Source organism: Rhyacophila brunnea, unplaced genomic scaffold (genome assembly GCF_057557595.1).
Source record: "Rhyacophila brunnea isolate RB1 unplaced genomic scaffold, BYU_Rbru_1.0 scaffold_3, whole genome shotgun sequence".
NCBI lineage: Eukaryota > Metazoa > Arthropoda > Insecta > Trichoptera > Rhyacophilidae > Rhyacophila > Rhyacophila brunnea.
Window position 1 is genome coordinate 38,324,598 of NW_028232965.1, and position 23,473 is coordinate 38,348,070.

Sequence of the window (23,473 nt, forward strand, 5' to 3'; positions counted from 1 at the left end):
CCAAACAATCGACCCACTCTCAAGCCGGCTTCTTACTAAGGAATTATAAAGAATTTTTAATACAGTAACATCCGAAAAGACCCGGGAAGTACGCAAGACGAAGCCCAACATTCGTAGCGCCTTTACTTGTATTCATCAACATAAAATGTAGCTATACAGGTTGATTGTAATCAAGACGTACTTTTCTGACATTTCGCGAATACCTACAGTTCCAGATATTAAATCTAATAGGGTACACATTTCTGTTGAACGTGACAAAAAAATACTTTTCATACATTTTTATAAATTTCTATGCCTAAAATGTATGGAGAAGTTTTAAAATTTTGGTGGCGTATAACAGAAAGAGTATGACAGAGCTAGTGCTTGTCTCGCAATTATTTCAGTCTGGTGTTTTTTCTTTTCCTTCTGTTGTTTTTGTATCTCTCCATACTTTTATCTGCGCTAGTTTTGCGTATTCAGACATATCACATACTTTTTTAATCTTTATTATATAGTCAGGTTATTTTCTATATTTTTTAATGAAAATATTTTTGTTTTTCATACGAACAGACAAAATAAAACTTTTTATAATCTATGAAGAACTAAACACACAATGTAAACCCAACTTTATGCATTCCATTTCGTTACTTTTACATTCCACATATATGTTACCACCAATATAGTTTCGGAGTGGAAGTAACGGATTCTGTTTCAGAAGTGGTTGAAGCCAAAATTTAGCTTAGTTTTATTGTTAAACCTGCGATATGTTTTATTATATCTGTGGTATGAAAGATAAGCTCCATATGTATAGTATGTGAAATGGAAATATGTGATTTCTTACCTTACAAATCGTGGTAACAGTAGTGGAACTTCTTAAATGACCAACCCAGAAAGCAACCTGTTCCGATAGCGATACCGACACACACCAACAATTTAAATTGTAAATGGCGATCAGTGTTATACAAAAGTGTTGCTACATTAAAAAAATACATATTTATAGTGGAAATTTTTCGCCTTCATGCTAAAATCATGGTAACGGAATGTGGAATTCCACTTTTTCAAATATCCTGGAACACACTTTAAACGTGATTTTTTTCAATATTGGTCAAAATTTACGGAAAAACTGTATATTTTCCAAAAATATATAATGTAAGCTGTTGAAGACACTATGAATTTAATTTTACACACTCAAAATTAATGACGAAATCAGACTTTGTTTATTTGAATTTAGGAGTGGGACATGGTAAAAACACACTACCTTTCGATCTAAATAATCAATTAAAAATATATACAGGTCAGACAGTTGTATTTAACTGATCGAATAAAGTAAATTAATAAATTTGCATGTTAAAAATACATAACTTTCTAATATTCTATAATATAATAACTATGAAAAAATCAATCAAAGTCATGGGACATGCCAAAAATGCAATGTACAAACTTTGGCGAAAATGCCCACGTGTACACGAGGTTATAATAGCTATAAAATTCTCAAGGATGTATCTAAGTATTGTGTATATTATCATTATATAGTATTAATCATCCGAAACATTGCTTTAATATTCCTTGAGTTTCCATTATTTTACTGCAGAATAATGCATTTACTTTTTATTAAACGTTCTACCAATTGATTTATTCAAACAGAAACAACATTGGTAGGTATCTACTCCATTTTGAATGACCATAGACCATGGAAAATAATAAGTAGTAGACTCTTAGACAATAGATACAGACTTAATATTTACTGTTACATTAACATTTCGAGAGCTGACTTGGTAAATATTCAAATGGTATAATTAAGTGGAAAGGCAAGCCGAATTATTTTATTGAAAAACAGGATAATTAGAATAAAACATACTTACATACTTACTTGAATCTACGAAGTGCGAAGTCTTGTAGAATGAAGACAAGTAAAAATAAACAAAATGTTTTTAAAATTAATTTAAAAAAAAAACACGTATTTCAAACACTTCTATATTTTTACTAAGGTAGGTATACATTAAACGTGTAAAAAATTATCATTCTATAGTTTACGCGTTTTCGCATTTCCTTGAATAGTCACATAATAGTAAAGTTAGATAAGCATAGTTTGTTCTGATCGTAAAAAAACATTTATTTTAAAGCGAAGAATTTTGTTCGTTACCTCTACCTATTGCTGGAAACGAAGGCTCAGGATAATGTTGTGAAGAACGAGAAGATAGGGATCGTAGGCGAGTAATAAGTAACTCGATAGAGTGGAATGACAATTCAAAATAATATACGTGGATATTATTTTGGTTAAGAATATTTGGTACCTACATGTGGATTATGAAAGATTACGACGCAATTTGTTGATGAACAACCCGTCAATATCATACATGAAGATCTGTCTTTCGTCTTCTGGTAGCTTTCTCAGTTTTTTTGCTAAAATTTTGGCATATAGGTCGCACTCATCCTCCTCTACGTTTCTTTTGTTCAAAACATTGTTTATCGTATTAAATGCGTCACTCATTTTTCTTCCTGCCTCTTGAAACTCCGAAGGATTTTCGCGTTGACGAATTTTTTTCCGTGTGGATGATTGTATAGGATTTACTGGTTCAATTAGTGGTTCTCCAATAACCCCCTCTTCGTCGCTAACTGGTGAAGTTTTCCGTTTGTCTTCTGAGTTATTTTTTTCAGGCTTAATCTGAAAATAGTAATACAGCATTGATTATATATTGTTAATCACGTCAGAATGGTTAGCCATAGATCAAGTACAACAATAAGCCACATGGTGTCGGTGCGATCAGTGGAAAATATTTATATAATAAAATTATTATTACAACCACAAAAAGATCTTTAGTGTTAGTCTATTATCTTCAAATTATTGTTGTATTTATGCTGATATTGAAAGTTAAAGGAGAACTAGCTATGGAGGCGTGTTCAATAATAGTGAATTATGGTACAAAATTTGCTCAAACAACGTTAGTTACCAATGGCTCGTCCTTTTCCAAGCTCAAGCATAAAATAAATAATGTTCCTTGTGATTTTCTGGATGACGGCATTTTTGCCTTATTACTAATTTAACACCAAACCCCACAAACAACCAAAGATTATCAAGATACATACCATAAATTACAACGGGTGAAACTTTTGAATTAATTTATACCTCGCCTGGAACCTACAACATTATTGATATTGATAATCAACCATGTTCCTGGAGACAAGAGGTAGACAATAGATTTCATGCAGGAACACTATTGGCGAGCCAAAAGTCCGTTTTTCCGTTCCGATTGACGGAACGGTTTTAAATAGTTTGGCTCGCATGTCCAATTATTATGCTCGCTGCGCAGGGTGCCTTTACAAAAAATTCCACGCCAACCACCCCGCATAAAGCCATCCGCTCACGTGAATACTCAAAAAAGACGAGACTGAAACTCCAGTATCTAGCTATTCTAGCTAATGAATTTCAATGGCGGCTCGCTGACGGCAAGACTCAGTTTCAAAACGTTCGCGACCGAAACCGAAGAGAAGCGATATGCTAGTCTCCCAGTCTTTCAGTTTCCAGCAGTGTTGCCATGTCTACTGAAATTTCTGGCAATATACTGAATCTACTGATATTTTATGAAATCTACTGATATTTCTTCATTGAACAAAATTCCCACCATCGGCCCGCGGTGAAATATTTCTCTTAAAAAAAAACGAGCCGACCATGAAAAATTGGGAACCTGCGGCCCGCGGCGAAATATTTTTCCAAAAAAAAACGAGCCGACTACGAAAAATCGGGAACCTGCGGCCCGCGGCGAAATATTTTTCCTAAAACAGAAATCTACTGATATTTTGTTGAATCTACTGAATTTTTTTTACACGTTCTACTGAAATTTCAAATTTTGACTTGGCAACACTGGTTTCCAGTCACCCATAAAACAGTGGTACCAATATCAGTAGATTCGGTGAAAAATCATATTCTCTTACCAAAAGTGGTAGCACTGAACTGGACTGAACAAGAAACTACAAGCCAAGACGTCAACAATTAAAGATAAGCGAACCGATTTTTAATTTAAAATATGTGGCAGATGTTGAGAAATGCTCCTGCCTGTATACTTTTATTATACCTAGGCTGCCAGAATATTCTCGTAAAGATATTACGGAAAAGGCTTAGAATGAAGTAGGAAAGACAATGGGCTTGACAGTTTGAGGTTATGAGATTATTAGGTTTTAGTAGCGCCGTGTGCGAAGCATCGGTCACTGACCAGTTTATAAGTTCCATCACCAACCAGTTCGTCAGATTTTAGTTTCTTCATGAGCGGATGGCCTAACTCAGCAGGGAGGGCTATTCTAACATATAAGGTACTAAAATCAATAAAAAAGTGATACATATTATAATGTCGTATTCAGGCAGTTTATTGTCCCGGGTAGTTGTCTAACAACTGTCAGGCGTGATATATTTTAACATGGCCACCTATGACCGCGTTAACCACGAGCTGTCAAATCTTGTTGAGTAACACAGTTAACACGTACTTATAACTTGATTCCAAACACATCCCATTAGAATATCCAATTAGAGTTTTTTTTTTATCTAATATAGATTCTAATGGGATGCATTTTGAATCAAGTAAGATGTGTTAACTGTAGGTACTGACAAAATATTGTAGATTCCCTCCTTGTTTATGGAATTGCTCCGAGTGATATCCGTGTGATTTTAGAGCAATATAAATAACGGAAACATGTTACCTACTGTGTTAACTATTTAGAATAGTCCTGCTACTCAACGACATCTCGCATGAACCATGGGCAGTCGTGTTAAAAAATATCACATCTGACAGTTACCTTCCCGGGATAATTAAGTGACTGAATGCGACATGTCATATTTTATCACTTGCGAGCATATTATATAAGTGAAACGGCAAATAATTTGCAAAAATAAGTGGGACGAAATTTCGCATTCGTCGCCAATCGCCGAACGGCATTCGATGTGGGAGCACGTCAATTTTTTTTGTGATGGCGCCGTAAGAATAATATATTCTTATATCGTGTAAAGATGACTAAAAAACGTTATGCCAGTACTCGAAAAACAAAAAATGCAATGAATATATTATTATTACCTATTACTAATATAACAATGAACATAACACTAAATGGACGCATGTTGAATTCTTAAGACAAATTATGTTCCTTTCGGCACGCGGCATTAGCACAATCCGCGCGTCGCATAGTTACGATCTTTTTAGACCATGCCTCAGCTGAGGTATAGCAAACGTTCGAATATCCTCGTTGTGGATAATTTAATATTTGTGTAACAATAGCGGGTAGATACCTAGGTATTTAAGTTGAGATACCTACACGGTGTTTGAAAAAAAAATTGTTTAAAGTAAGTATAACAGTTTATTTCATTGGCTTACCATATTTTGTGTGTTGGAAGTTGTGTTGCATTCGTAGACGGAACTAAGAAAATCTTCCATGAATTCATAGGCAAACCATACCGGTTTGTAAATCTCGTCGAAACTGATCCCAGAGTTCAATGATGCTTTCTTTCTACGTAAGTGACTTCTAAACGTAGCCATCAGCGATTCTTTTTTCTTCTTCAAATCGACTACCGGAGTTTGCAGTGCCTCGCTTATGCAAAGCCAAGTATCGCCGACTCTCTTTCTATCCTTGTAAAATTTATGTTTTGGGTCCCACAAAATAGGTTCGCTCTGGTATTCTTCCAAGAATTTAATGGTAAAATCATTCGTCCACTCACTCATCTTTTAGCGATATTGCGTGGTTACACTTTCAGTTCCAAACACAGACTGGTGTTAAGTGGTGTACGTGTTCGAGAGTGTAGTTGTGGTCTCTCCCCTCGCGCCGCCTCGCCTGGCATACTTTGGTCACAAAACACTGCCGAGCTATGCCACGGTGCGGGGAACAGTTAGGCGAGGAACGGGGCAAGGCAAGCGCGAGTACACAATACAATACACTCTCAAACTCGGGGCCTCTCGGACCCCCTCGGGTGGCCTCGGCGAGAGTGTAGATACTAGACGAGGTGCAATGACGCTATGAATGTTGTATTTAACCATCGTAACAGTTTTACAATACACTCTCAAACTCGGGGCCTCTCGGACCCCCTCGGGTGGCCTCGGCGAGAGTGTAGATACTAGACGAGGTGCAATGACGCTATGAATGTTGTATTTAACCATCGTAACAGTTTTACATATTATTAATATATTTCTAGACTTCTTAAATTTGACTGCAATTATTTTTAATAAAAAACGTTATATTATTAATTCATTAGGTACTTATTTCAAACAACGATTTTAAAATGCCCGATATTGGTAGATACTTCATTAATTGATGATGCAATTGACTACGGAAATTAATAATAATTATAATAATTCGGTTCTTGTCTATTTAGTTTAGTGGAAACCTGCGGCAAAAAAATTTTTAAAACAGCCGATATATTGGATTATTTATTAGGTTAGGTCAGGGTTAGCGAACCATTTTATGTACGCGTGCCAAAATTTCCCAAATATTATTTTTCAACTGTCTGACGTGCCTAGCAGTTTTCTATGAGTAAAATAGTTTTTTTAATTCTATTAAAAAAACGATGATGTTCTAGATACCACTCACGGATCGCACACATATTTATAGCTTTATCACTTTTTTCAATTACGTCATACATGTCGGTCCACCAATTTTAAAACTCTCTGCCAGAATTACTACTACTAGCTTCACCAAGTTTTTGTGGGTAAAAATGAAATTGTTTGTTAATGTATTAATTAGTTTGGTTCTTGTCGTACAAATTGACACGATAATTGCTTCGATCAGATGAGGCATTCTCTTGCTATAGTGATCTCAAGCATCGTAAATCGATCAAAATTAGAGGTGCGCGGCGCGGCATCCTCCGCCGCCTGATGAGGTCAGTGTGATAATATTATATGTGACGTATAAAGGACCGACCAATGCAATTATATATTTGCATTAAACGTAATGCTTATTCTTGAAGAGTATTTGCCTGCTATTTTTTATACAATGCGACCTGTCATTTATTATTATTATAGGTATTTTTTTTCTCATCAAATGCATGCCATGCAAAATCATCTCGCGTGCCACCAGTGGCACGCATGCCATAGGTTGCCACCCCTGGGTTAGGTTATCATTCTTAAATTCATGAATTTTGGCGAAATCGGCTATGAAAATTGCCGCTGTTTTCGCCTGCCTTCCAGTAAACGGACTTGCACCAATAATTATTCAAATTTAAATGGCAGGTAGGGCTCAGGGAAATGATAGTTTTCAATGAATAAGACAAAGATAAGTAAGTTTTATTTTAAATATTTTATTGGCATCATATTATTATAAAGTAGGTAGGTAGTCAATGTTTTGAGTGGGGTACATAAGATAAAACTGCTCACATCATGAATTTATTACTTTTCACTCTCTCATAAATTAATAACCTATTGATTTTTGACAATGATTATTCAACGAATTCTTTTAAGCGATATGTATCATTATATTGATAATCATAACACAAAATATAAAACATTAACAATGCCGTTACCAGAATCTGCAAATTATGGGTGCAACTCCCCTTAAGTCCAGTTAAATAATAAATTTTATACTTATTACATTAACGATTGCCAAACGGTAACGTGTCGGTCTGGAAAAACCAAATGTTGTTTTCAATGTGTTTTGACACATATCATGAATCTCATAAGTTGTGCAAGTGGCTAACATCCATTTCTCGTAAAACAAAAATCTCTTACTAAATCTCTTCGTGGGGCGACTAAGATCCAGACCGAAAGTACAATTTTATTATTTGACATGCGTTATAATAATATTGTTAGCATAACACCAGGCGCAGTAGGTACCTACAGACCTACAAACTTATCTTAAGAATGGATGGGGGAGACACAGTCGAAACGACGTTTTCAAAATGGCGTCCATATGGTAGTTGGTAGTTCTATTTTTGACCGTTCTTTAGATAAGTTTGTTAGACTGTACCTATACATTTTTTGCCTAATTACAGAGTCTAATGTTTTCAACGTGTTATAAGCAGTGACGGGGTTAGATACAAGGAAACCCGAGGCGTTAACAGCAACACTGACTATTAAATTTATAAACCACTATTGATACAGCTAAATACATGCTGCCGGTGTTTTTTATCGCTACTGGTTATCAATATGTATCAAAACGATTAGGGAAAAAACACCCATCAAATCTAACTAAGTAGGTATGTAAGTACCTACTCTAAATACATTATCTTTTTTGGACTCTTAAACTTCAATTATTTTGAAATAATATGGCAGCAAAAAAGGGTTAATTTAGGTATTCTATAGCGGATATTTTTCAGAAATTAATTATTGTTTTCGGTTGCACCCTAAAATTTAAAATTTCTGGTAACGCCACTGAATATCGTCTCTGTTCTGGCAGAACACACTAACTGGAGAATACTAGTTTTGAGTAATTTGACTTTGAAGTTGTTAAAATGTTTGAAATGGTCTATCATGTGAGTTTATTATGTAATCGTAAAAAGGATGACTTTAAAATAAAGACTGTTTATTTATTAAGAAGGTTTCCAGACGGTAAGTTTGAAATAAGGAACATTTTGGTATAACTAACTCAATATGTAATTTTTTCGAATTAGTGTCTTCTGCCAGAACAGTGACGATATAATATTTTAGTATGCAAATTTTGATATTAGTTTTAATAATCATATTATGTAATACTATTTTAACGATGTTACTGTTTATCCATTTAGGATAATAATATAGTGAACTTACGAGGTAAATATTTACAAGTGTTTTTTTTTTTCAATAATGATAATAATATTAACTGAGATTGAAAAAAATAATGACGTTATACAAAATTTAGATTTCCTTAACAGTAAAAGGATATTCTACCAATCTTTCTCACTCTAAAATATTAAAACACCTTTATTTATTAGATAGATACTTATTACTAATTTATTATACTACATATTGTTATTTTAAAAAATAAAATGTATTTTCAGCACTATGTAGCACTAAGTAGATATTTAAAATTATTTATTGAACAGATTACTTGAAAATCATATTAAGTAGATTGGTACATAATATTATTAACTCTATTATTACTCTTTTCTTCTAACTTGTGAGCAGATTGACAGTATAAGTAAATCACTAATATTTGATATAATGAATAAGTGTGCATTATGGTTTGTTCATAAATTTAATGATCACATTATTAATATTATTTAGGATAATAATATAAGATATAGGTACCTACCTCTAGGTATGTTATAAATTGAGGGGGCGAGACTGCAAGTGTAACAAGTTTATGTATCTTAAAAATTAATTTCGTCTCCCCATTTTCAATATAAATAATATATTGCGTGCAATTTATTAAATTTGAATACATCGACATTAAATACGTATGCTTTTATTGTAGGGTATAGCTACGATAGAGTAGAAATTTGATAACGAAGACTTGGGCGGATTGATAAATAAAAAAAACTACTTATACAAATTTAATCTGTGATGAGTTAAATACAGAGCTGGACTCAGATGGGGTGTTTCTATATTATAGAGTAGGTATTACTAAAAATAATTTTCTAGAGAATGTCAGTTATAAATGGGACAAATTCGTACCAATAGCGTGGTAAAAGCTACCACGGACTGGATAATAATTGATAAGCAATTTTAAAAAAGGTGTTTTTTCGTTTATGACCAGCTAAAAATGGAGTAACAATATGTTTTATGAAACAAGGGTTCGAAATGGACTAGAGCGCCATTCCGATTCGTAAAATTTTGAATTTCAAGCGCTATTTTATGATTTATAAATGAGTTTATATCCAAGAAAACTTCACCCCGTTTCTATCCTGCTGTAAATAAAAAATCAGCGTTTGGAGTTATCGTGACATTGTCTCAACAACATGAAAATTTAAATTCGTCGTAATTGTCCAGTTACTGATTAAGTGGTTTCTAAAGATACCTACATAAGATAGTATTCGTTTTTTTTTGGATTTTGACCATATTATGTGGAAATAGACGCCTCATAATATTTGTTGATTTTTTAGAAAGGTTTTTCTATGAATCTTTTATTTTATTTTCAAGTTTAAATAATGAAATGGAAGTATAGAAAAAAACATCAAAGCTATAAATAGACCAATCCGCCTCTAGGCCTCGGTGAATTGAAGCACAAAATAATAAATGAAACTATCAATAACAAAGTTATACCTGTCTCAACATTAGGTACAGTTAGAAATAGTCTTACTATACAAAATACAACTCAATAATAAATCTGTCTGTGTCGTGTGTGATTTGAAAAGAGCAGCGAAGTCACTTTTATTACAAAGTTTAATTTTACCTGTTCCCCCTGTGCCGCCAACGCCTTAATTATAAAATCATTCTATTGGTTACATTTATTGTATTGTATTCGCTGTTGATTTTTATAGTCTAAATTTAATATTTATTATCAAAGAAATGATCGTAGTCATATAAGATAATACCTACAACTTCTTTGGAATATTTTACTTCAGTCTAAAGATGCTATTTTAAACCTAAACTACCTCACATCATACATTTTTATTAATGCCATATATATATATAACAAAGCATTTTGTTTTTACCATAAAAATTACTTGTGATTTTCGTTAAAATTTTTGACACATTTTATTAACATTGTGCTGAGTTTGTTACTTACATACTTCATATAAATTATTTGGATTAAAAACCATTAGATAATAATTAAAACTAATACTTACTCCGAACTGAAATAAATATATTATCGTCACCTCAATTTCTACTACAAGTAGATAACTCTGATTTGGCGATTGTTGGGAACATGACATTTAAACTTTACTTGATTAACATAAATCTAGGCTATAATAATTATTATTTAAAAGAAAAATGGAAAATTGTGCTTGTTTAATTAGGAACAATTACATAATATTCAACTGTATGAAAAAATATTGTAGATATATTATTTTATTTATTTAATGCATTTATGGTTTTAAAGTTATTTAATATTTTCAAAAACAAAATTATTAATACAGTTCCCATTAATTTCTGACTTCCCTAGTTTTATCATTATGTAGAGAATGAAATGTAGAATCATATTCAATAGCTATCTCAAAAACAGTGAAGTTAGTTTTAATTGTAGTATTGGGGTGACGATATTATGTAAATATAATAATATGGTTATCTACCTATTATTATTTTTTTTATTATCGCACACCGCCTTATAATGGTTTTATTATTTTTTTCTACTGTGCTTCAAAAACAGTAAATATAGGTTTATAATAACTAGATAATATATAATAAACATGTTTTATTAAAAAAAAAAAACAGTAAAAAATAAAACCTACATGCATACATAATAAACGAGATATGGGATATTTCGAGTTAGGTAAGTGCAAATTATAATATGTTACCTATACATAATATTATACATTATAGTTTTCGGATTGATCTTCCCAACAAACATATCAATTAAACATGATTATAACGTTTTTTTTTTGACAATTTTTGGTAGTTGATAATATTTATTTACTTAATTTGGGTTATAAACATATCTTCAGAACGAGCCATCGTAATTTTAGGTAGAGGTACACGTTTGCGATAATATTGTTCTGTGAATGAGTTTGTAGCCAGATCAATTAATTTTCAATTACAATACATAAGTATAACATTTGAAAAAAAAAACTTCAATTACCATGAATACTAGATAGTACATGTTATATTAATTTATAAATGTAATATGTACCTATTCTTATTAATTTGAATTAAATTATTTAGAAACTGCAAAATAGCATAAAATAATTTATTTTGCCAACTAATACGAAGTCTTGAACAATCAACAGATTCTTTACAAATTATTCGAGATTTAAATATTATACCTACTTACTAAATATAGACACGTTTAGAAAAGTTTGATACTTGTCTAAATTCTTGATAGAAATAGTGCGATTATGGTTTGGTATTCATAATTATTCTGTATGTATATTCATAGAACGTGATAATAATTATCATATAATAATCAGTAATATTATTTTTATTATGACAGTAGTTGTTATTCCATGTACGTATAATAGTAATCATGTAAAATTAAATGGCACAAATTGCTTATTATCTTGTACAAAATGATACATTACAAAATAGCCAATTAAATAAAAGTTAATATGTTTGAAAAAATACATTACAATATTTTTATATACATGCATGCACACTGAATAATTTTGGTTTATTGACAGGCACAGTCAAGGACCACCATGTCTTTATAGTTTCTGAGTACAATTGAGTGTTCTGTGTCCAGGTACAGAACAGAGAGCGAGGCGTACTTCGAAGGCGCGCAGCAAGGCTTGGGAACGTCTTCAGGTGAGCCGATCTTACGAATCAGTGACTGTATGATAGCGTGGTTTGTTTTGTTCATATTCTGAAAGGTAAAAATATGGATTCATTAACACATTAATAATTCGTCTGGGACTCACGTCAAGTGTCGTCATATAGAAAGGATCGATACTCGGTATCGGTATCAAAAGACAGGTATAAGTTTATCGGTATAAAATAATGATGGTTTGCGAATGATTTACTTCTGAAAAAATAATCGCAATCGAAAGAAATATCGAAGTATCGGTCAATAAGCATCATCAAAAGGATACCTACGTGAATGTGTGAAAAAGACGAGACTGAAACTCCAGTACTTATCTATCTAGCTAATGTGTCTCGCTGACGGCAAGACTGGAATCTCTCAATTTCAAAACGTTCGCGACTGAAACCGAAAGCACACACAGACGATTTACAGTCTTTGAACATTTTTTTCGTGTGGAGCACCCCAGATCTGCGGAATTTTAAATACACAGACCAGGCTCGTTAAATTTTAAACATGTTTGATAATGACATGAATCGGGCGATTTATTGTCGTCGGACTTTTGGCTCGCCAATGGAGCGCCGGCAGAAGAGACGTGATATGCTAGTTTCCCAGTCTCTCAGTTTTCAGTCACCCATAAAACAGTGGTACCAATCAGTGGCGCACCCAGGGGGGGGGGGGGGCAAGGGGCCCTGGCACCCCCCAAAAAAGAAAATTATCTGAATGATTTTAAACATTGAAATCGAAAGCCAATAAACTATACCTACCTTTGGGCTTACATAAATAAAAACACGGCAAAAAATGATTTGTAACAATTCTCCAGCACCCTTTTTTGAAAATTTTCTTAGATTTTTTTCAGGATTTCTCAGATTTCTTTGATTTAGAAACGCTAATGTCAGGTTTTTTTAAAACCCAATCCCTAATGGAACTGTCAAAAAATTCTCGGTGTCCACCAGAATTCCGGAGTGGTGTAGGTCATGACTGGGGAGGGCTGACAGGGCTCTAATCTGGGGGCCCGGCGTGTCGGGTTGACCAGATAAGTGAGATAAACACACATCATAAATTAGCTTTAATAGTAAAAAAAAGTCGCCTGCGGCGCTATTATACTTCATGCCCATGAACATTTTCAATTACTTATATAATTGTGCAATATATTTTTTGATTATTATGTGTCAATACTCGACAGCTCCATTATTAAAGTAGATGTATTAAAAATCGCCAATAATTCACTGTATAAGTACCCTTAATTTGAACTAAAACACAATTTGAAAAACGTTAATGTAGTGTTTCACACTGCCTTTAATCTTAGCGGTAGGTAGGGGGGGCCCAAAATATCATAGCCTGAGGGCCCGCTTCAGGATGTGGGGACCATGGTGTAGGTACACCGAGTGCAATAGACAAAAGACCGATAAACGAGAAATTAGGCTGTGAAGAAGAAAAAGAGCCTATGGGACTAATTTACATTCTCCTGCTTGGGCCCCCCCCAATAATAAATCCTGGGTGCGCCACTGGTACCAATATCAGTAGATTCGATGAAAAATCATATTTTCTTACCAAAATTGGTAGCACTGAACTGAACTAAACAATAAATAACAAGCCAAGACGTCAAAAGTTAAAGATGGGCGAACCGATTTTTAATTCAAAATATGTGGCAGATGTTGAGAAATGCTCCGGCCTGTATAATTATAGGCTGCTAGAATATCCCCGTAAAGATATTACGAAAAAAAGCTTAGAATGGAGTAGGAAAGACAATGGGTTTGACAGTTTGAGGTTATGAGATTATTAGGTTTCAGTAGCACCGTGTGAGAAGCATCAGTCCCTGGCCAGTTTATGAGTTCCATCACCAACCAGTTCGTCAGATTTTAGTTTCTGCGTGAGCGGATGGCCTAAATATTACATTTAGCAGTAATTTTGTGTCTACCTGTAGTTAAAACCAATATAGCCTAGTATAACAAAAAATAAAAACAGCGAAAACTGAGTGTATCGATATATCATATCACAAAATAATAAAAACAAAGCCATATGCAAATAATACAGCCCGTTTACGGTGGACCCTCCTGAAAAAATACCCTTTTTACATCGTTTTTTTATGTGGTCGATTAGTAATATCGAAACGATCCGTAAAATACAGGAATGCACAACTCATGGCATTGAAGTCTAATCGATTTTATTAATCTATTATTTATTATCAATCTATACTAATTAACATGGAATAAAATCATTTTATACGTAGGTACTTTGGTACTTATATAAAAAAGAATGTGTAGATTTTTCAATAGTAATTTTGCAATTAGTAAATTACCGTGTACCAATAAAATTCACTAATTATAAAACGATGCAAACGGGCCTTCACAAACCTTACGAGGAATGGTTATTGACACTATTAGTTTACCCCATTAGGTATTTTAAATCGATTAAACACAAATTGAAATAGTCAACATGCATTTTAACAACATGTTCTTAAAACAATCAATGAATTCGAAACTATATCTATAAAATAAATATTGACATTCGATTTATATACTCGTAATTAATAGATAAACAAAAACAAAAACTGCTGATAAATAATTTACTTACAAATAATGGCATCATTAGTTAATTCTGGAATCTTCAAACACAATAATTTTTGTTTATATTGAATAAAAATAAAGCTACCCGAGATTATAATTTTAATGTTTTATCAAACAAAATATTGATGACAAAGGTATGTCAAAAATTACAAAGAATCAACAAATACATAGTGCATAATATAAATAATTTAAATTAGTTGAAAAATAAATGAAGGCAGAGAATTATTAGATACCTATTATTCGTTTATCGAACGCGGCGTTACATAGTATATTTTTGATTAGGTATATGGATACTTTTCATAAAATTCTTATTTTTATTGTAAAAAATAATATTAAGAAGTAAATATTTTAAGATTCTGTTAAATAAATGTAGGCTTTGTGTGTGCTTTTTTAAAAGTATTAAATAGGTAGAATACTTTACAAAAATATAACTCAACTTTTATATAATTAATATATGAATACGTGTATTAATTAAGGCGCTAAGTACCAAAAAAATAAAAACTGGCATTTTTATAGAAAAATGTTCTACATACCAACACCAATAACTTCAAATATAGTCCAAGTGCCTCAAGCAAGTCAAAAAAATACAGCAAAATAATTAAACCTGTCGACATTGTAAGTCCGTTGGCGTGTTTTATTTATAATGGTGTAAGTAGCTCTGCAGTGGTTAACGGTATTCAATGTAAAATAGCTGACGATGGTGTATTGACACTTGCGAGTTCTCAATACCTAAAATTATAGCAGCTGCCGTGATTGCTTCACACTGTAAAACTACATTTTTCAAAAGGTCTGCTTCATGAAATTTTACTGCAATGACTCGGTATTTTGTATCTACAGGCAATACTACTTTTTGGTACTTAGAGCCTTATTTAATACACGTATTCATATATTTTATAGACCTAAGTTAGAAATCATTTAAAACATAAAAATGATTAGACAACATAATAGTACGAAGTAATTAATTTACTAAGCGTACAGTTTCTACAAATCAGCATTCCTAAGCTGCAATGTTTAGGTAGGTAGGGTAAATAAATTGAAAGCCGAAATTTTATTCATTTCAATCTAAATAAACTGAAATTATAAAAGCACAACAATAAACATCATAAATAATTTAATTTACAAAATGTTAGTAAAAATCCTTACGCATTCTCCATCCATGGCCTGCGATTGCATGATAGGGCAGAAAAAAGAAAAACAATTAAATTATCACAGAAAATATTGTCTATTAATATTCTCGTAAGGTTTCCACTTACGAAGAACATTATATAATACATTGATCCAACAGTTAATTAATTATAAACATTAAAACAAGTGTCATCATAATCATCAGCCGTCAGTGTTCGATCCACTGCTAGATGAAAGCCTACCCTAGTGCCCTACTCTATTCTCGGTCCTTAGTTCATCGATGCCACGTACATCCACTGAACTTTATGAGTTCGTCTATACAGCGGGTTTTAAGGCGTCATTGTGTCAACTCGCCGAGTGACTTGTTAAGCCCATTGCCATTTCATATGCTCGGCAACCTTTATCACACCGCGTACACTTGTCTGATTCCTTATCCAATGGTTTCTTTTGTGATCTTTCCGGTATATGCCCAACATGAAACTTTCCATGCCACGTTGAGATACTCGTAATTTTTGGATTTTAAGAGTTTATGTTTCACACGCATATGTGAGCGTTGGTAACACACATTGATAGAACAGATATTATTATATATTATTATGATATATTTTTATGGATAGAACACTTTACGCTTTCGAATTTAGATACTATTCAGGCACCCAAATACACTTCATGCCAGTTTTAGTTATGGGAGCAATAATTATTATAGTACCCTAAATTTACTCTTATTCAATAATCAAGACAATACGATGACAGACACTTTTTACACATACTCAATACAAAGTAGTGGCTTGACTCGAGTTGACAACTACTAGGTGATCTGTAGTCACTTATTACTCTTTCTACGTGGATGAAGTTGGCAATTGAAAAAGTCGTAAACTTATCTCAATATATTACAACAAAAATAATTTATGGCGTACGGTTTATTATTTTGACAATTTTGTCAGAAGTTTCTGGTATCAAAAAGGATAATAAAAAAACAAGAAAAAAGTACTATAAGTACCTTGTCTTTGAAAAGGTCACGACATAATAATATGCATACGTGTATTAATTAAGGCTCTAAGTACCAAAAAGTAGTATTGCCTGTGATTAGAAAATACTGAGTCATTGCAGTAAAATTGCATGAAGCAGACCTTTTGAAAAATGTGTTTTCACAGTGTGAAGCAATCTCGGCAGCTTCCATAATGTTAGGAATTAAGAACTCGTGAGTGTCAACACACCGTCGTCAGCCATTTTATATTGAATGCCATTGGCACTGCAGTGGTACATAGTTACGCCGTTAGAAATAAAACACTCCAAAGGACTTACAAAGTCGCCAGATTTAAATATTTTACTGTGTTTTTTTGACTTTCTTGAGGCACTTAGACCATAGTTGACATTATTGGCGTTGGTATGTAGAACATTTTTCTATAAAAATGTCATTTTTTATTTTTTTGGTACTTAGCGCCTTAATACACGCATTCATATGAGAATGCCGTATTTGTGAGGTGTTTATTGTTCATTGTTTCACATTTTAATATCGTAACTTGATTATTGAACCCGTTCCTAGATTTAATCATTTTAAAAACGTTTGATTTTTTGACTTTATGTACATAATAAATATCGTCGTTGTTTTGTAAAAAGGGCGAATTAGCCAAAATGCTGCTTTACAGGAGGAGGATTTTTAACTTTTAACATTTATTTGTTTTTTACCTGTAGTCTGTAGATGATTATAAACATCTAACAAGTATATAATAAAGCTTAGAAAGAATACTGTCATTATAATAGGTATTATTATATAATATTTTAAAAGGCCTAATATGTCACATTTGCTTTTTATTTCGTAATTTTAATTAATTTAATTTTAGTCAATTATCGTTTTTAAGTACTTTCCTGTGGAGATAAAAATTCGCCGTTTTTACACAACAAAGCTAGTCGGGTACATATTGTATTTTAATTAAAATCTCGATTTCGCCAAAATGGTTGATTCGCCCTTTTTACAAAACACCGACGATATATTCTTAGCTAATTAATATATATGTTAAAACATGTTTAATAATATTACGTAAAATATAAGTAGTTACGTCAACAGACTAGACAACAAATTAAATTGATGGAAATAGCATTAAATATTTGAGTTATCTCTGGTGACCCTCTACCAAGGATAAAAAGTAAATTATATTAATTATAACGAATATATTAAAAAAACAATAATTACATATAATAATCATTCAATATTTGAAAGGGTCGTCGTTTACGTATATGGCATCGTTTGGATGACCACCTCTGAAGCCACCAGCGAGGGAGCTCACCTTTTTGGCCAAAAAAGTTAATGTATTCTAGAGAGAGTGGATTAAAATCTGGGTGGTCCAGCCAACCTGCCGTGCTGTATTACTGCAAAGGTATGCTTTATCAGTCACTCGAAACATTTATTTTTAAAACAAAACAAAAAAATCGAATATCTTGCAAAATATTATCGACAAAATAGTGGTGCTTAATTCTGCAGGTATTTATTAAATTAAATTTAGATACCGAATGTTTTTAAAATCTCACCCGATTTATACACAAGCACACGTCATGTTATGTATGTAGGTACCTACCTATTTAATATGTACGTATCTTATTTACACCTTCGTAATACAACTTATTTTAAGTACCTACTTAGTTTATAAACCATTTACAAATTTAGTAGTAAGTTTTCACTTTATTAACAGATTAAATATATAGGTCGACACCTAGTCAAAGTTAACATGAAAAGTGTAGTACCTATATTGAGCAAACTTTCGTTCATCAAATAATATCTAATAAACAAACATAATATAAGTAGTTATTTTGAAAGAACGATATTTAATATAACTTATATTAACAATATAATATAACTAAATACTTTTCAGGATTTCCTTAAAGTTATCATTACATAGTGATTATAATACTTACTTGTATATTTACTGAATTACGAGACATACAGTGCGACTTCAATATCAAGTCTTAAACGTCATCACCACGGTCGTCTCAGGGCCTAAAACCTTCCCCCCAAATTTACTTTCCCTGCGCCCATAATTCAGTGTGTGTTTTGGTATCACGTGAAGTTTTATGAACATTAAAATGCCTAAACCTTTGCGGCAACTGACGAAGAGCATTCTTTCGAATGTGAAAGTATTGTAAGGAGGAGAAATATAATTAAAGCTTTTTATTCATCTCAATAATGCCAGATATAGAGTATCTACTATGACAAGTCAACGTGACCTAACAGTGTTAGTGCATGCAGCATGCGGAGCTATGACGTAGAAAACTTGATGAAAAGTTGTTCTATTGTCACTAGATTTCAAAATCAGCCAAGTCCATAATATATGAATAGGAGAAAAACAACTTTTTGTTTTCTCAAATACTCAGTCACAAAGGTGAAAGTTTATATTATTTCGAGTATAGAATATTTAAAATTAATAAATTCCATATTTTGATAATGCAGAAATGTTAGAAAGCAGTAGTTCTTCAGCAATTCACAAAAAAGTCAAAAATACCTAAAGGTGGACTAGGCTGATTTTGAAATGCAGCGACACAATCTCATTGAAGGAAAAATAAACTTTATTTCGAATTACCTACGATGAATCTTGACTAGATGTCGCTGTAATACCAATATAATTTATACACAATACAACGGTTTGTATGTAGGTACCTACCAAAAGTTACCATTTCATAATAACATAATACATAATAATAATATATAATACTGAATTACCAGACATACACCTCATTGAAAAATAAACATTACCACGATTTACCTTCGAGGCATCTTGAGTAGATGTCGTTGTAATACCAATATTTTCAATGGTGTGTAACTTTTAGCATAATTATAATATTGCATAATCATTCGTTTGGAACTTAAGGGGGAGAGGCACGCCAGTAGAGAACCTAGCGGAAAAATATGAAGCTTGCAATTTGAGATTTTTTTTTGATAATTTACAATTTCAACTGTACTAATTATCTAGATATAAATAAAAAGGATTTCAAGTTATACACATTTATATTTTTATAAAAATCGATGTTTTTTAAAATATATATAAAAAATATTAAAACGATGAATTAGTCAAAAATCTAAACGACAGAAAATCTAACACTTAATAAACTAAATTTTAATAATAAATATGGCCATAAAATATAATTTAATAATAAGATTTGACCCTGCAACGAATTCACATTTTATTATATTTTTTACAATTGCCAGTTTATCTTTAAATTTAAAAAAAAAATAAAAAATCTTTTTAGTGTTTTCAGATACATATTTATTAATTACTACAGTTTAAATTGTAAATTATCAAAAAAAAATCTCAAATTGCAAGCTTCATATTTTTCCGTTAGGTGCCTCTTTTCGCCTCTGATAGTGTAAGCATCCCCCTTAACGCATGTGTACATATGAAAACATTGCTGTACAATTAAATGTAATTTGGATAGTCCCCACCGTACATTTTTACGCTATATTCAAAACAATATTCCACAATATACTACGCATCGAATTTCCAATGAAGCAGTAATTTTTTTATCAATCATTTATTTAACCGTATATTTGGATAATTAGTTTTCCTTTCATAGTGGAATAAAAAAAATGGTCTCAACACAAACATAATGTACTTATTTATTATTTAGAATTAATCTGTACATACTAGGCTTTAGTTATCAATTAATGTTCAGAAGTTAAATTATGCCAAATGAAATATAAAAAGTTTCAGTGGAAATATTGAATAAATAAAAACGGCACCTAATCGTATGTTTTATATTGATAATACAAAATTAAATTTGTAGACGTACCGTTCAAACTCTTTATCTGAGCTTCTCAATTATTTATTTCTTATAAGTAATGTTACACGTTACATTAGGGACATGTTACATGTAAGCATAGCACCGTCCAAATATAATAATCCCACCCTGATGTAACGTAGGTACCCACTCTAATACTACCTTCGAGGGCCCGATCGTTTAGCAAAAGGATCACATCTTACATCCCTCCGAGCATACGCGTAAGTGAAATGTTTGGCGTGTATTGATGATAATCGCTCGTTCGTGAGAATTATCCCTATTTCATAATTTCATAATATTACATCTTGCCTGTGATTAATAATTCTCGAAAGCGACTCAACGCGGCAGGTAAGTACTGGTAAACATACAAGAGAGGCAAGCTTTTTGTTGGTTGTTATTAGACGCTTTGTATTTAAGATTAAATTTGCTTTTCCAAAATCTTACCTGTGGACATTGAACAAAGGCGACGTAGGTACTAAACAATAACATGAACAACAATTTCCAATTTTATCACTTTATAATTTGATTTTCAACATAATTTAAAATAAGATCTACTTCATCCGTGAGAGCTTTTACCTGGTGATGTTTCTCGATAATTAAACATTTTTTTATCAACCTGTAAAGTGGGGTATACGAAGATTGGAATCCATACCGTTGCCAATTTAACGATTTTCTTACCAGATATAGCATTTTTGATAGGCATTGCAAAGCTTGCAAAAAGGCACCTGGCTTGTGGCGTTTTTACTAGCATTTTTTGATGCCCCCAACAGCTTTAAATGTGCTGAAAATCCGCTAGATATTTAGTATATTAATTTTCATGCACATTTCTGACTATGCATGTATAATTTAACACTTGGAACAATTGGAGCATTCATGACCATATAGTGAAACGATATAATATAATTTAATGTGTGCTGAAGTATGTGACATCAGTTTGACGATTATCGGAATGAAATGAAACGAAACTTGAACGTCGTTGACATAAGCAATTGTTGTTAATTTTTAAATATATTTCTGTTAAAATGTGTGGTTTTTCACATATAGACATTTACCGATTTCTGCACTTTTTTTTGAGACACGAAAGGAAATGTATTGACTTCATTCTTGGTAGAATAAGTAAATTTACTTTCAATTTTATTTTCACAAAATCTAGCGTTTTTTCCTGCCAAATAGCTTCGTCTGGCATGTTTTTGTAAACGATAGTTGGCAATATTGGCAAGGCAAGACGGCAAGAACCACTTTCAAAAATATGAATCATCTCTTATGTAATCAAGACACAGGTCTGGGCACTCGGTGGATGGTGATCAGGTGCTAAACCATACTTTTGTATTACCTGATTCACACCCGTACTGATCTACGCCTGGATGTGGCTGTAAGACCAAGTTTGCAAGATAATTTACAGTTACTATCAAGCACAGAAAAGCTTCATGAGTCGGAAATATTTTCCGCAATGAGATGTATAATTTACTCCAGTTCATAAAGTAGAGAAAGAAAGGTAGAAACATGGGTAGAAGAAATTTAATTGCGTGGCCATACAACTTCTAGTGTAGTTCAATATCCAAGGCGATTTTTTGATATGATTGTGTACCTACTTCAACAATTTTGACGTCACGATAAGCTATGACACCAAAAGAAGAAAGAAAAAAATAGGTGTAATATTACTGCACGAAGTGTAAGTAGATATTCAACTATGTACATCCAGAACCCCAATATTTTTATGACGGATTCGGTTCCTGTTCGGGGTTCTAAATATTCTGAATGAATGGTTTTGGTCCTGGTTCCAAAATAATGAATATGTCTAAAGGTTACATAATAGATTCCGGTTGCGATTACAGCACTAGTTTCAGTACACTTTTTAACATTTAAAAATATATACCCAGTATTAATTGAGTAATTCCATACGCCTAAGCTATATTTAAATTTAAATTTAAATTTGACTGCTTAAAATTTATCTGGATAATACCTACGATTTAATGGTTAACTTGTTAAATCAAGATTAATTAATTGTCGCCATTAATTCAGAACAAGATAATTAATTGAAACCAAAATATATTCCCGTGACGCATCATTATTAAGTATAACATCAAAGGACAATATTAGGCTGGTATATTCAAAATTAATATATAAAATATATTATGTATAACTCTTCCTTTGTATAGTTTTAATTAGTAAAATTATAATATGTTTCAAATATGTTACCTACATTTTATTATTAAAACCGGATAATTGAAAGCGTTGCCATGTTTCAGTCTTTGTTGAGATCTAACGTTCTTTAAATTTAATAAGTATAATATACTTTATTAAATTTATTTAATAATTTATTTAATTATTGTTATTAATAAATGATTTCTTTTACAAAAGAACAAGTAGACAAGAAAAGAAAAGTCTAAGTCAATTTAAAAACGTGTTTACATTGCTTATTTTATTTGACTGTGTCTAACTAAAGTGGTTTACAGAAAACTGATAAAAAACGTCAGTATAGAATTAGTTATGTTATATTAAAATACCCTTCACGATGGCCGAGCGGCTTACGCGTCGGTTTATAATGTCGTGGGTGCCAGGTTCGAATCCTGGGTCTGGAAAAAACGCACATTGATTTTCAGTTTGTGCTTGGAGTCAGAGTATGGACCTAATGGGTTGATCAAGTGGCTAACATCCAGTTAACTAACTAACTGTGTAGGCCCATACGATCTTCTTAGGATCGGACACGATTGTTAAGATCACTGGTGTTCCTTTGTGTCATCCGC

The 23,473-nt window shown here is 32.2% G+C and overlaps 2 protein-coding genes across 3 annotated transcripts in view; both read right to left on the reverse strand.

Moving 5' to 3' along the window:
• Positions 1 to 1,949: 1,949 nt before the first annotated feature.
• LOC147068325 (uncharacterized) lies at positions 1,950 to 5,731 on the reverse strand. The gene is made up of 2 exons (XM_085952447.1): positions 5,340 to 5,731; positions 1,950 to 2,644 (listed from the first exon to the last, which is right to left on the reverse strand). The coding sequence occupies exons 1-2, from the start codon at positions 5,682 to 5,684 to the stop codon at positions 2,285 to 2,287; spliced, it is 705 nt and encodes a 234-aa protein (XP_085808573.1). The 5' UTR covers positions 5,685 to 5,731; the 3' UTR covers positions 1,950 to 2,284.
• A 3,082-nt stretch (positions 5,732 to 8,813) lies between these two features.
• The window catches only part of LOC147068326 (uncharacterized), a 322,385-nt gene continuing 307,725 nt past the window's right edge, over positions 8,814 to 23,473 (reverse strand). Inside the window, exons 6-7 of one of the 2 annotated variants that reach the window (XM_085952711.1) lie at positions 15,975 to 15,992; positions 11,956 to 12,327 (exon numbers count right to left, since the gene is read on the reverse strand). In XM_085952711.1, the coding sequence (XP_085808837.1) occupies positions 12,136 to 12,327; positions 15,975 to 15,992 (210 nt within the window). In that variant the 3' untranslated portion in view covers positions 11,956 to 12,135. Of the gene's footprint in view, positions 12,328 to 15,974; positions 15,993 to 23,473 lie in introns of both variants that reach the window. The other variant, XM_085952712.1, reaches the window with a different exon arrangement.